Source organism: Protopterus annectens, chromosome 4.part1 (genome assembly GCF_019279795.1).
Source record: "Protopterus annectens isolate FY-2018-M chromosome 4.part1, PAN1.0, whole genome shotgun sequence".
Taxonomy (NCBI): domain Eukaryota; kingdom Metazoa; phylum Chordata; order Ceratodontiformes; family Protopteridae; genus Protopterus; species Protopterus annectens.
Window position 1 is genome coordinate 543,454,778 of NC_056734.1, and position 13,362 is coordinate 543,468,139.

The window sequence follows — 13,362 nt, forward strand, 5'->3', positions numbered from 1 at the left end:
TGCTGTCTGAAGATATATTTTTCCTGAGTAATTGCTGCAGTTCACCCTGCTCTTAATCCACTCCACAGGTTCTGTTAAAGTGCGTGTTTACTGGTATATGATTGATGTGTTAGTAGGTCTTCTAAGGGCCCCTACGTAGTAAGTTTTCTTTTTTTTTTTTTTTGCAGAGGGTTTGCAGAATCATCCCAGTCGCTCCCTTTCCTACATCTGTTTGGACCTGATTGTTCCTCCTCCATCTCCAGCCCATTTGTTCCATGGTCAAATCATGTTGAATGTTAGAAGGCAGGTCTTTCTGCAGATACTGTGGACTGTCCTGTCCACAGCCCCTTAGCAGCATGTGAGCTCCTCTGTAGTTGACTAGGGAGGTTAATGTGCAGCCTTTTGTTCAAGAGATTCATGCTGCATATGGCATGGGCATGCTACAATGGTAAACCTTCATTCTTGTGGTTATCACCAATGCAGCAACCAAACTGTCTTTCCCCCAGGATGGGTGAGCCGGCTTCATCCACTCATGCCCATCCACACCCTGCACCCCCATTCCCCTCGGCGACTGTGCCAGTAGTCAAACACAGATTGCCTGTGGTGCATTCAAGGCTTTATCTGCAGTATGGGAACAGTGGATTTTTGTTTTGCTTTTGCATTAATTGCAGATGCATTGTGAACTTTGTTGGTGTATAATTTACAAGTGGAAATACATTTTAAGAACCATAATAATTCTGTATTGATGTTTTTTTTGTTTGCCTCTAATTGTTTTAATGATAAAATACTTGGTTTTAACTATTGTAATACTTCTAGGAGGTCAGAAATAGGAAACATGTTTGAGCAAGCATCTTGTAACACAGACAAAGGGATTTGTGTGTGTGTTTCTACACAAACATAACCAGTAACAAATTTTTCAGACTCCAAGCAGAGTGGCCCATGAAGCCATCATCTTCTGTTTCCAGTGGAGTCCCTCAAGGCTTTGTCTTTGGATACTGCTTTTTCAGATGTCAAAACTGACTTCAGTGTGCCACACACCGAATATGGAGGTGACTGCAAAATTGAGAGCAGTATCCACCTCCATTCATGTGACACTTAACTTAGTACACACACAGTGCAGTAGAAATGACCTTGACTTCGTTGTTAAAGGAAAAAAAATGCTTCACTTGCCAATGAAAACTTCACAAAATAATAAAGACTTTGGAGTCCTTGTAGGTAAATACCTTCAGTTAGATGCATTATAATTGCTGCCATCCGCAAGATGTATGGTGGTGCTCTTTTGATCCTCTACAGTGCCAAGATCCTTGTGAAGAGGTACTTGTCTCTGTGTACGTGTCTTACCATCTCAGTTATAGAATACTTCAGTCCATTGTGTAACCTGCTTTCACACCATCTGGTGCAGGCAGAGAAGGTACAGATTCTTCACAAAGAGAATTGAAGGAATTCAAGGCTTGTGTTATTATGTAGTAACTCTGTTTGTATGTTTTTGCCTTTGAGGATTCCTGGACATTAGGCATTAAAAGATTACTTAATGTTCCAAAACCATTTATTAAAACTACACCATTTATGACCCAAGCATGTGGTCATTTGGCCTCAAAAAAAAAAAAAATATATAAATGTGCCAAATTCATATTTCAGGCTACCACACTTTTGTAGTAAACTCCCACTGTCTGTTACACTCAGCTTATCACTCCAGAACTTTAAGAAGGAATCAGATGAATTAATGGGTGCTTACGAGTTCCATCATGGGATCTGGAGTATTGAGTTTGATGGTAGCCAGTCGATCTTGAGGTTGTTAACCAAACTTGAGACTGTAACATAGCTCTCAACCTTCCATCTCCAAAATGAGGAACACTAGCTCTCATAATGTGGAACAAATGGGCAAAATGTGGAACACATACTAATAGCTTACTAACAACTTCAACTAGGAAGGTCACAGGATGGTTAAATACACTGGTTTTACTTATAAGGAAGATCTTTTAATGAATTAATATGATTCAGTTCTATTTACAATGGATTTCACTTAAAAAAAATTCCTAACACTGAATGTGTGACAGAATTTTTCAATGTGGAACTTTGGGGAACTTCGAGGAACATGAACTTTTTAAGACCCCAAATGAGGTACGTTCCTCATAATGAGGTACACTTGAGAGGTATGGACTGTAAGGCAATTTTACATGTTGATTATTGCAAGGAGGTCCTGTGGAAGATTAGCTGGAATAGTTGTTGTTTGTGTATTCTTTACATGATGACATGGTGGGTGTCTGTTTCCTATTGTGTTCATTGCGTTTGAGTTTAACCTTGTATGTCATACATTGCATTTCTCATTTTTTTTTTTTTTTTTTTTAAAAATCTGTATTTTTCTCTAATGCTAGCAGCATATCTAACATGCCTGCAGACATTTAATGATAGTTTTATTCCAGAAGCACTAATTGAAATTCCACAAATCATGTATTGACACTAAACTTTAGTATTTGCATATGCACACTACTTTTTCGACATTTTTAGCTGGACATATTAATAGTAAATATAATTACATGCAGAATCTTTTAGAATCATTTTATTTTTTTAACACATCTTTCTTCTGGAGGGTGAATGCTAGTGATCTGAATTTTAAGGCTTAAATGTCGGTGCAAGTACTTGTTGCTTTAAATATTGTCATACAGATGAGTAGCATTCTTGTATTCATTATTAGATTTTGAGTTTTATTTCCCAAAAATAAATAGTTCATAAGAAAAAAAAAATATGTTGTACCTGTAGTGCTGTTTTAATTTGCAAAACAGTAATATATATCTTCTGTTCACTGTTTTTTCAGTACTCTGTGGATGCCGAGAAGGTAGCTAACCTGTTGCAGATACCTCAGTTTTTTGACTTGGAACTTTACAGTACAGCCAGAATGGAAAAGGTACTTCCCAGTGCATTTATAAAATTATTCCAATTTTGGTCAGAATTTGCATACTAAGTTAAAAAAAAAAAATCAAAGTTCCATTTTCTCATTATAACTTTATGGGTTTCTCCTCTTTGGCAAGTTTTTGTTGAACTGTTGACATATTTGGTGTGTGCTTATGTGCTGTAACTCTGTTTTTTCTTTGTGTAATAGGTTATTGCTGTCTGTCTTCAGCTGTCACATCTCCCTTTCCTAGCGCTCCTGAACTAAACTTTATGATAAAGGGAAGAAAAAGAGGCTTCCCCAACAGGGTACTTATCTGAGCCAAGCCTTGTCAGTGGTAGTAGCAAAATGATGCAGTATACACACCAGTGTTTGCAAAGCCTCTGTATTTGAACTGGTGGTAAGATAAGTGTGAGGATCCTATGCTCATATGTCTGTGTATGTATCCCAGTACTCACAGGCTGATATCATACACCAGACATAGAGCGTCATAAAAGTTATTTTGCTTTGGTATTTCAGCTGGATGTCAGATTACCCTTGGCAGGGTAACACACAAGTATTGGAGTACTGCAACAGTGGTCAGTAGGATATTATATTGTTGTGGTAAGGTCTTGCACAACTGTACTTTCCACTTCAGCAGTACTCTGTCAGTGGTCTTTCTAGAAGGGTCATTACCCTGTTTCAGTTGACAGAAGCAATAACAGAGGTATTCTTACTGCTTTACCATCATTTGGATCTGCTTCTCCACTTTTGGAGGAACTGTCTTTGCATCCTGTCAGGTAATTGGTTAAGAGCAGTCATTATTCTGTTATTTGTAGTGATGAGTCTTTGGACTTCTTGGATGGCCCAGTGTGAAAGATTTTTCATTGACTCCAGCTTCTCAGTTTTCACCAGTCATACCATCAGAGACCCAGTTTTTGACTGTGGTAAGACTTCCAGCTGTATTTTGTTATGTGGGATGAAATGTTCTAACTCTTCCATGTAGTTTCCAAAATCTCATATACTTTGTAGCAGTTTCAGCAGTGTGCTCCTGCTCTTTCTGCCTTGACTAAATGGGTGGCCTCCACCTAGCACATTTTGGGCCATGGTATTCTAGAGACACTGGATGGATGTCTTTAGCGATACCTTGTGCATTGAGGATGACCTTACTTTGGAAGAAATTTTTTAAGCTTCACTTAAAACTGAGTTAGAGGCATTCTTGGATAGCACCAGAGTCAGATCCCCTTTTTTCTTTTTTTCTGTGAAGGAAGCTGTCCTCCAGTTCAAAAGAGCCCACCTATGAGCTTATCTGAAAAGTTGTTTTGTTGTCTCTGCTCCAAGCCTGACTAAATCATTAGTCTTACTAGTGTACCAGTACAATTTTTGTAAATGGAACTCAACTGTGTTTTTAATTGTTAAGCCAGATTAGAAGTTTGTGAGATTGCATAAATTTAACTGAGTCTGTGTGTTTTATTTGTACTGTGTTGTTATGACTCTTGTTTTAGCAGTACTTTGTGAAGATTGCTTATGTAACTACCTTTGGAGCTTTTTTCCCTGGGCCTTCGCTGAAAATGGACATGTATCCAGTCAGACTATCCCGGTCAACAAATGTAAAATAAAAGTAAAATAATTGTTTTCTCGTGCTTTAGCAAGTTAGTTTGAGCAAAGCTGAATTTGGAAGAATGTTTAGTCCTGACACATTATCTTCTGGTGGTCTGTCTGCCATTTCTGTCAGATCTGCCATCAGGGTTGTATAGTAGATCTAGGTCAGATTTACTGGCCAGACCTCAGGGGATGTCTATAAAGTGTGGTCATCCAATGAGTAACTCTTGTGGATCAGCAACCAATGACCAAGTCGTATGTCTGCCCGCAAATGGTAGAATATACTGTGCAAGCTTTCAACAAGCAAGGATTTAAGATATATTGATGTAAAGGACAAGAACGTGTTTACAGGTTTAGGTTTGCTATCCACATTACTGCTGGCAATTCACACCAGGCTCTTTGTTGTAGAATACTTCAACAAAAACCGTATAGTCTGGTCACCACACACAAATGCAAGATGGTCAGGTGTGTCTGTTGTGTGACAGCAGGAAGGTGTTGCAGACACTGTCATTCTTGACTGTTAGACAAAGCAGATATTCAGGCCAGGGTTTTAAGCAGCTCCCTTCTTTGGATGTTTGGACATTTAGCATAGCTTACAAGGCACTTCTTAAATTAGCTGAAATTAGTCGGGCATATTAGTTAAGCAGGTCCTGTGTAATTTAGTAGAGGTTGAGAGTTGCGTCAACTCTCTGCCTCACTAAATCAGCAGTTGCCATTCATCCTAGCATGGGATCTAGAGGAGGAAAGCAGCCCTTTAAACCCTGCTGTACACGTCATCCTCTGAGCAGTTACCAGAGCCAGTTACATTCTTCCCAGCTGTCTATCACTGTTTTAAGATATTTCTTGACCATCTTCATTAGTTAGTGAAATGGCTGGCTGGAGGGGGGGGGGTGCATTTTGCCTTACTAGAAAGGTAGATCATTCAGCTGCTTGACAGGAATTTCTTTTCCTCAGGCTGTCTTCCTTTTCCAAATTCCTCGTACTTCAGTTGTGGGAAGAGATTTGTTACCTGTTAAAATAATATGCTGTGTCTATCTCTACTTAGTCTTTGTATCTTTGGACAGTAGGCAATTTCAAAATGCTGGCCAGTCAGGTCTGTCTGGTTACCTTTGTTCTAGAAGCAAGTGTTGTACTTGAAGGATGCATTTTATGCATTCAGTGTGATCCCAAGTTTTACATTTGCTTTCTTTCAGGTACTAGCACACTACTTCAAGTTTAAGACCTTGCCCTTTGACTTAACTCTCAAATCTGTTGTTTTCAGAAAGTGCAGCACTCCCAGTAACTGCTTCCCTGCCTGTCTCTTTGACCTGGAGATTGGCATCTGCCAGCCCTTCCAAACCTTTTGTTCTTTTTGCCCTGCACAGTCTTCACTCCGAGTAATTACAGTCAATCTAGCCAAGTGTTCTTTACATTCATTAGTGCTTCTGTTAGTCTCTACTCATTGTGTGTTTCTTGACTATTATGTAGCAGCTTTCAGTGCCAGCTTGTTGCCTGGCAGCTCATTATGCTTCATCTGTCCACCTGTGATTTTCATCAGATTTTTGTGCTGATGTTATCCACTGTTCTGTCACCCTTCTCGGGTGGGAAGTCATTAGTTAGGTTATTTTATTTACTAAATTGCAGTTTGCCACTTTTAGATGTTTCCTTCTCTGAAGGGATATGCATCTGATCTGACACATGCAGTGATATCTTACTCCATTCGTATGAGCATACCCAGCCCTTGACGTTTCCTTTTTTCATGCCTGTCTTGATCCTGATGCATATTATTGTGAGGTCTAAGGTAGATTAAGTTCTAAAAATTCAGTTCGGCTACTCGCATATATCGGAGGGACAAATTTTTTTTTGCACCTCACTGCCAGGATGTTTGCAGTTTTTTTTTTTTTTTTTTTTTTTTTTTATTTATTTATTTAGGGTCCCTCAGGCAACCGGTTCTTAGCTGGGGTACCATTATAAGGACAGAAAACTAAATGGTATGTCCTGGCTAAACTTCATGTTTCATACATGGTTGTAGGCTTTCTGCAGGTGATAAGCTGTCCTTTGACTAATAGAGGTAGATGCCACCCATCCTCCAGTCAGTGAGCTGCAGCTTGATACCACCCTGCCTGATTCTGAAAATTGATTTCTTTTTTGTGCTTATTGCCCATCAACCTGAGAACTATCAGACCCTCTTCTGGTCTTGTATGCTTCCTTCACTTTGTGAAAGCTAACTAGGGAGGCTCATCATCCAGGCAGCCGTCAGGATAGCACAAAAGTTTTTCATTTTCTTCCCGATTGTAGCACTGTGCACACTTATCAAGATGTCAGGGAAGAGCGTACAGTGGACCAGTGGCAGACGACGTCTCATCACTTCCACAAGAGGCATTTCTCCAAGCAGTCCTGCTCATCACCTCATTGCATGAGTGGTTATCAAGCTATTCTCCATCAGGGAGATTGCACTGCCCTGTGTGCTTCCAAATGCATGCAACTCTCTACCCCTCCCTGCTTGGCTTCTTCAGTGCTAGGTCTATTAATAGAAACTCTGTCATCTGGGTCACAAGATTTCATCCCTTTACACCATGGAACCAGCCTAGAGTGGTTTCATGAGTCAGTTATAGAATTCATGGGTACTTGAGCAATGTTCTTTAATATAACTTATTGACTTGGAACTTGAAAATCTCTTAACTTTGGACATTCATCAGTTCGGCTTTGTAAGAGGAAGGTCTTACCTCCTTTAACCTCAATAGTTTCTTTGAAAAAGTAACCAGAGCAGTGGATAGCAAGTGTACAATGCATAAAGCATATCTGGGCCTGGCCAAGTCCTTTGACCCTATTCCCTATGCATGCAATACGAACAGACTTCTAAATCTGAATATATTAATCCTTGGTTGTCTAGTGAACAGCTAACCGGTTGTCGGTCAAGAACCCGTATAATTGAGTCCAGGTTCCACTTCTGAAAGCAGAAGAGTTACCAGTGGTGTATCACAGGACTTAGTGTTGGGTTATCTCCAATTTGGCACCTTTTTTTGTTTTTTTAATACGTTAAGGCCAATACTCCTGACCCATGGTTATCTAAGTTTACAACTGACTTTAAATTGGGTGTTGTTTGATCTCAGTTGCTTCAACATGGGTTAGTTTTTTTTATCAACGGGTACAAGGCAGTGGTCTTAAATGTGAATAAATGTATTAGGGTTCATTTTGATAAACCATTTTCAAATACCATGTAGGTGACACACCTCCGGTTAGATACTGTGGTAAAATATCTTGGCACTCCTCTTGATAATTTTTTATCTTTTGACCATCATGCCTGTGCATTAGTTTGGAAGGTTTCTGTTTGGTTCACCTAATTTCCAAAGGCATCTCCAGTATATCCAAAGAAGTCTTAATTCCTCTTAACTCATATGTTATCAGACCCATTACTGACCATAATGCACTTTTTGGCACATATTTCTCTAAACATATTACTTAACATGAGACCCCCCCCCCCTTCAGAAATTCATAACTAAAAAAAAAAAAATAATGGCCTAACAAAGTCTTGGTTATCAGGACAGACTGGCAGCCTTTTCTCTGTACTCATTTTCTTATAGACTCCTGCACAGGGATGTGTGTTTAGGCTTTGTTGCCATGAAAGATCTAACCCTCTTTGACCCTTCTGTTCCTTCACAGATCAAATTGTTCAAGCACCTAGTTAAAAGAACTAAACCTTCATCATCCAGTAAATAAGGCATATTTTCATGATGGATTAAAATCCCATCATATCTATCTTCCTCCTTCCTCTGCAGCAAAGTTCCATTACATATCAGTTAGAGTAGCACCTTTGCCACCGTCAAAGTAAAGCTACATACTTGGAGGGTGGTCTCAGATTCTTCCAGTCTCTCTTGTTTTACCATGCTTTTGAGGCTGCAGAGAACATTTGAATATGGGTTGTTGGCCGAGCTTGTAATGTTCTGCAGACTGATTGCCTATTACTTGTGAGTCTGTGAGTAAAGAAGAGGAATTTGAGTAGCTTAGACTCGCAGTCTAAATCCCAAAGATTTTTGAAGAGGAGGGATCAGGATCATGTAGATGTATTGTTACAGTATCTACTTAACTTTTGTTTGTCCTTTAGCTATACATAGTACACTGCACGTTCATTGTCAAGGGTTTTGTGTAGAGATCATCTGTTTTGTTTTTTTATCCCTTTGTGCCTTCAACTGCTTTATTATCCTTTTGCGTTTTTTGTTTGTGAAACCTAAGTTGTATGTGAAGTAGAGAATATTTCTGATTGTGAACTTTCTTCACTACAGACTGCAGTACTGCTTTCATTGTGGAAAAAATATATAACCCCAGCACATTTTTTCCCTGGTTGGGTGCCTTTTGAAAGTCCAAGGACTATCTGAACATTGAATTTAAGTGCAGTAAGGGGGAATGAAATTGTGGTATCCTGAAATGTTACTCCTTTATGACATACAACACTCTTGTAATTGATTTTGTGTGTATGTGTTTGTGTGCACGCGCATGTGTGTGTATACATATATATATATATATATATATATATATGTGTGTGTGTGTGTGTGTGTGTGTGTGTGTGTATCTTTCTCTTTATGTCCATATATATATATATATATATATATATATATGTGTGTGTGTGTGTGTGTGTGTGTGTGTGTGTGTGTAAAATCAGGGTTATAAGGGATCCGTGAAATTTAAGTGTCAATGTTTCAGGGTACACTGTTTTACAGGAATTGTTTAATTTTCAAACTGTCAAAGAAAACACACCACCACTGTGATTAAAGTGAAGCTTGTATAACCAGTAAATGTCCAAAAAAAAAGAAAACAGCTTCACAGCACCAAGTTGTAAAAAGTTGTAAAAGATTTAATATCATATACCAAGACAAAGCTTTCTGACAAAGTCCATCAGTGTTACAATATTGTTTTCAAATGCATACAATTTATATCATCCAAGAGCTATCACATGACACAACCAACCTATCAAAAAATAAACAAATAGAATTTAAAATCACATACATCTCTTGTTTTTTTACATGAGGATGAATTTGTGCAAGACACGCGTGCACACACACACACACACACACACACACACACACACACACACACACATATATATATATATATATATATATATATATATATATATAATTTTTTTTTTCAAGATTTAATACATTGATGCCTATGCTTTAGAATTGGTTTAAGAGAAACATGTGTATTAATTCCTGGTAAAGAATCTGCGTGAAGGTGAATAATCCAGTCATGTTCCTTTGTTTCCAACTTAGTATTAATATCACCCCTTCTCAGACTAGATTCCATAACATCTATAACCCTAAATAAAAAGCTGTGTGTAGATCCATTGTCATTTATGTGTTTAGCCAATGCATTTGTCAAACTTGTAATTTAATATTTTTTCTTTGTTACAGAATGGATAAAGATGTTAGAAGAGTATATGTCAGAGCAACATGAACAGTTAAAACATGAAAAATGTTCTTTTCCTATTAGAGGTAGAGGATGCTTTCTTATTTAACGAAAAATCCTTGTAGCATAAACGCTGTTTAAGATTGCTACAATTCTTATGTGTGAAAAAGGGTCTCTTCGGTACAATACGATTCAAACCAGGTAAAGCTCTTAGTATACCCCAATTCCTTGTTATAATATCCTCAATTGGCTTACTGCTTCTGCTGTATGTCATAGTATATCTCAGATGCCCAGAAGCATCACTACTTCGTTCCCTGTTAGACCTATAACCATCATTTGAAAAATATGGTCGAACCTCATTCCCTCTTTTTCCCCCATCACATCCTCTCTAAGACTAGTCAATTGAGTGACATCTATACCCCTTCTCATTAAATTCATGAGTCATATCCATCATCTGCTTGGTACATATACTATCATCAGTATTAAGCCTATTAGCTCTAATATATTGGCTCTTTGCAACCCCTTTAAAACATGCCCAGCATGCATACTCTTCCTATGCAAGTATTTATTAGCATGTACATCTTTTTTCTGGAAACTTAAAGTTTTTAAGTGTGTCTTCATTACCTTGCCACACAATGGAGACATCATCTACAAAACGTTTGTAAAAAAGAGTATTAGATTTGTATATATTCTTATTTCCATCAAAAACAAAAATATTCTCCCAGCAACCAAGGGTAAGATTAGCATATGTATTGGCTACTGGACTACCCAACGTTTTGTAGATGATGTCTTCATTGTGTGGCATGGTAATGAAAACACACTTAAAAATGTGTAAGTTTCCTGAATCAAACAACTACCTTCTTGAGTTTTGAAATGAGATCTTCCAGGGTTGATATAAATTATTTGGATGTTAGAATTCAACTGGAAGGTCAACATATAACTACCAGTATATATAAAAAGATGTACATGCAAATAAATACTTGCATTGGAAGAGTATGCATGCTGGGCATGTTTTTAAAGGGGTTGTAAAGAGACAATATATGAGAGGTAATAGGCTTAATACTGATGATAGTATATGTACCAAGCAGATGATGGATATGACTCATGAATTTAATGAGAGATGGTATGATGTAACTCAATTGACTAGTCTTAGAGAGGATGTGATGGGAAAAAGAGGGAATGAGGTTCGACCATATTTTTTAAATTATGGTGATAGGTTTAACAGGGAACGAAGTAGTGATGCTTCTGGGCATCTGAGATGTACTGTGACATACAGCAGAAGTAGTAAGCCAATTGAGGGTATTATAAGAAGGAATTGGGGTAAACTAAGAGCTTTACCTGGTTAGAATCATATTGTACCGGCAAGACTGCTTTTCACATATAAGAATTGTAGCAATCTTAAACAACGTTTATGCTACAAGGATTTTTCATTTAATAAGAAAGCATCCTCTACCTCTAATTGGAAAGGAATATTTTCATGTTTTAACTGTTCCTGTTGCTCTGACATACGCTCTTCTAACATATTTATCCATCCTGTAACAAAGAAAAAGTATTATTTTAAATGTTTGGCAACATGCAATACAGCATTAGTGGTTTATTTAGCTACATGTAAATTATGTACATCATTCTATGTAGGAAAATCTACTCGAAAACTTAAGAACAGAATTATTGAACATAAATCAGATATTAGGAGAGGTATATTGACAAATGCATTGGCTAAACACATATATGACAATGGGATCTACGCACAGCTTTTTATTTAGGGTTATAGATGTTATGGAACCTAGTCTGAGAAGGGGTGATATTAATGCTAAGTTGGAAACAAAGGAATATGACTGGATTATTCGCATTCATAATTTGTGTATGTGATTTTAAATTCTAATGATTATTGTTTAATTATTTTTTGATAGGTTGGATGTCTTTCATGGATGCATCTGCAGTCATAACAACTGGGTTGTCCTGTCGTCAGGCAGCCCTTCGGTCGGCCGGATTCCAAAGTCCGGGTCCGGCTTCGGCTGATGTCGCACTTCACCCGACGTCATCTCTGCTGGTCTTCGGGTATAAAGGCATCAGCCGACGCCATTTTCCTCAGTCTTTCTTGTCGCGTGGCGCCCGAAGCAGAAGCTGTTCGCAAGTGCCGGTCGGTCAGATCCAGAGATTACTACTACCGAATACTACTTCGAAGACTTCTAAAAGCTAAGTACCCCGTTGGGGACTCTTTCTTGCCTCAGCCGATGTCAGAAAAAGTCAATAACTGTTTAACTTGTGGGAAACAAATACCTCATAAAGATTTCCACTCTTACTGTTTGCCTTGTTTAGGCCCAGACCGCGACGTAGCAGCCTGTTCGGCCTGTGCCTCATTCAACCGACGAACGCTTAGGCGTCGGTCGGAGTTTGCTGAACAGTTTTTCGGCTCAGATTTTGCGTACATTATGCCGTCGGATCCTCCGACTACCCAAATTGTTAAAAAACGCAAAGAAAAAGATCGACACTCGCGGTCCACGGTTTCGGCCGAAACCATGGTTAAGCAAACCGCGAGTGTCTCTGTTTTGGCTGAAACCGAGAAAACTGATCAAAGTACAGCTGAATCTATGACTACTACTGAGGTTCCTGCTACCTTACATGAATCGGCCTCAGAAATTTTACCTACAACAGTGGTTACTAGTGACTTATCAGACACCATCCCTTTGGATGTCTCTACCCCAGCACGTGGTGCTGCTAGTCCTCCTGCAGCCTTGTCTATTAAGGCCTTTGCCAGGGCTAAAGCAGCCAAATCTACTAAATCAGTGCCTGTTAAACCCCCCTCAACCAGGCCCACTTCTAGTTCACAAATGCTTACTCTGGCAGAAGATTTAATATCTTTAATTAGGGGATCTCAATCTCACCCAGACAGGGCCTCTCAGCCCCCAGAAAAGAGACCTAGAGCAGAGCCCCCCGAGCCTGTGTCCTCTGATGATTCTGCGGATGACTCAGATATTACAGACCAGCCAGAGGCTCCTTTCTCCAATTATGAAGACTCAGATGCTGAAGAATCCATTCCAGCTGCTTCTCCACCAGAAGAATTCTCCTTGGGGAAACCTTACATGCCATGCGAGAACAATTCCAATGGCAGGAACAGGATTTCTCAGATTCCAGAAAAAGACTTAGGACTTTACTGCACCTTCCACAACACAGGCCCTTAGCTATACCTCCTGTCCTCTCTGTTGTGGACGATGCATTTAATGATGTCTGCACTGCACCAGATTCCTTACCTCCAGCCCCTGCCAAACCAGATAGATTTTACAGGGTACCAGACACTCATCATCACCTATACAAGGCCCCACTTGCAGACCCCGAAACTATATCCCAGAGTCCTAAGGCAGTAGCCTCGACCACAACAAAAAACCCTATTCCTTCTGAAAGGGAAGCCAGGTCTTTAGACAGATGGGGCAAAAAAGTTTACACCTCAGCTACTCTCTCAGCTAGAGCTTTAAACTGTCAGTTTCACATGATACAATACCAAGAGTTTTCTTTAATGACGTAGTTCA

At 39.0% G+C, this 13,362-nt stretch overlaps 1 protein-coding gene across 1 annotated transcript in view; it reads left to right on the forward strand.

Annotated features, from left to right (window-relative positions):
• The window catches only part of STAG1 (stromal antigen 1), a 2,620,144-nt gene that overhangs the window by 1,400,720 nt on the left and 1,206,062 nt on the right, over positions 1-13,362 (forward strand). The window contains exon 15 of the mRNA XM_044070350.1: positions 2,795-2,884. Coding sequence (XP_043926285.1) covers positions 2,795-2,884 — 90 coding nt within the window. The remainder of the gene's footprint in view (positions 1-2,794; positions 2,885-13,362) is intronic.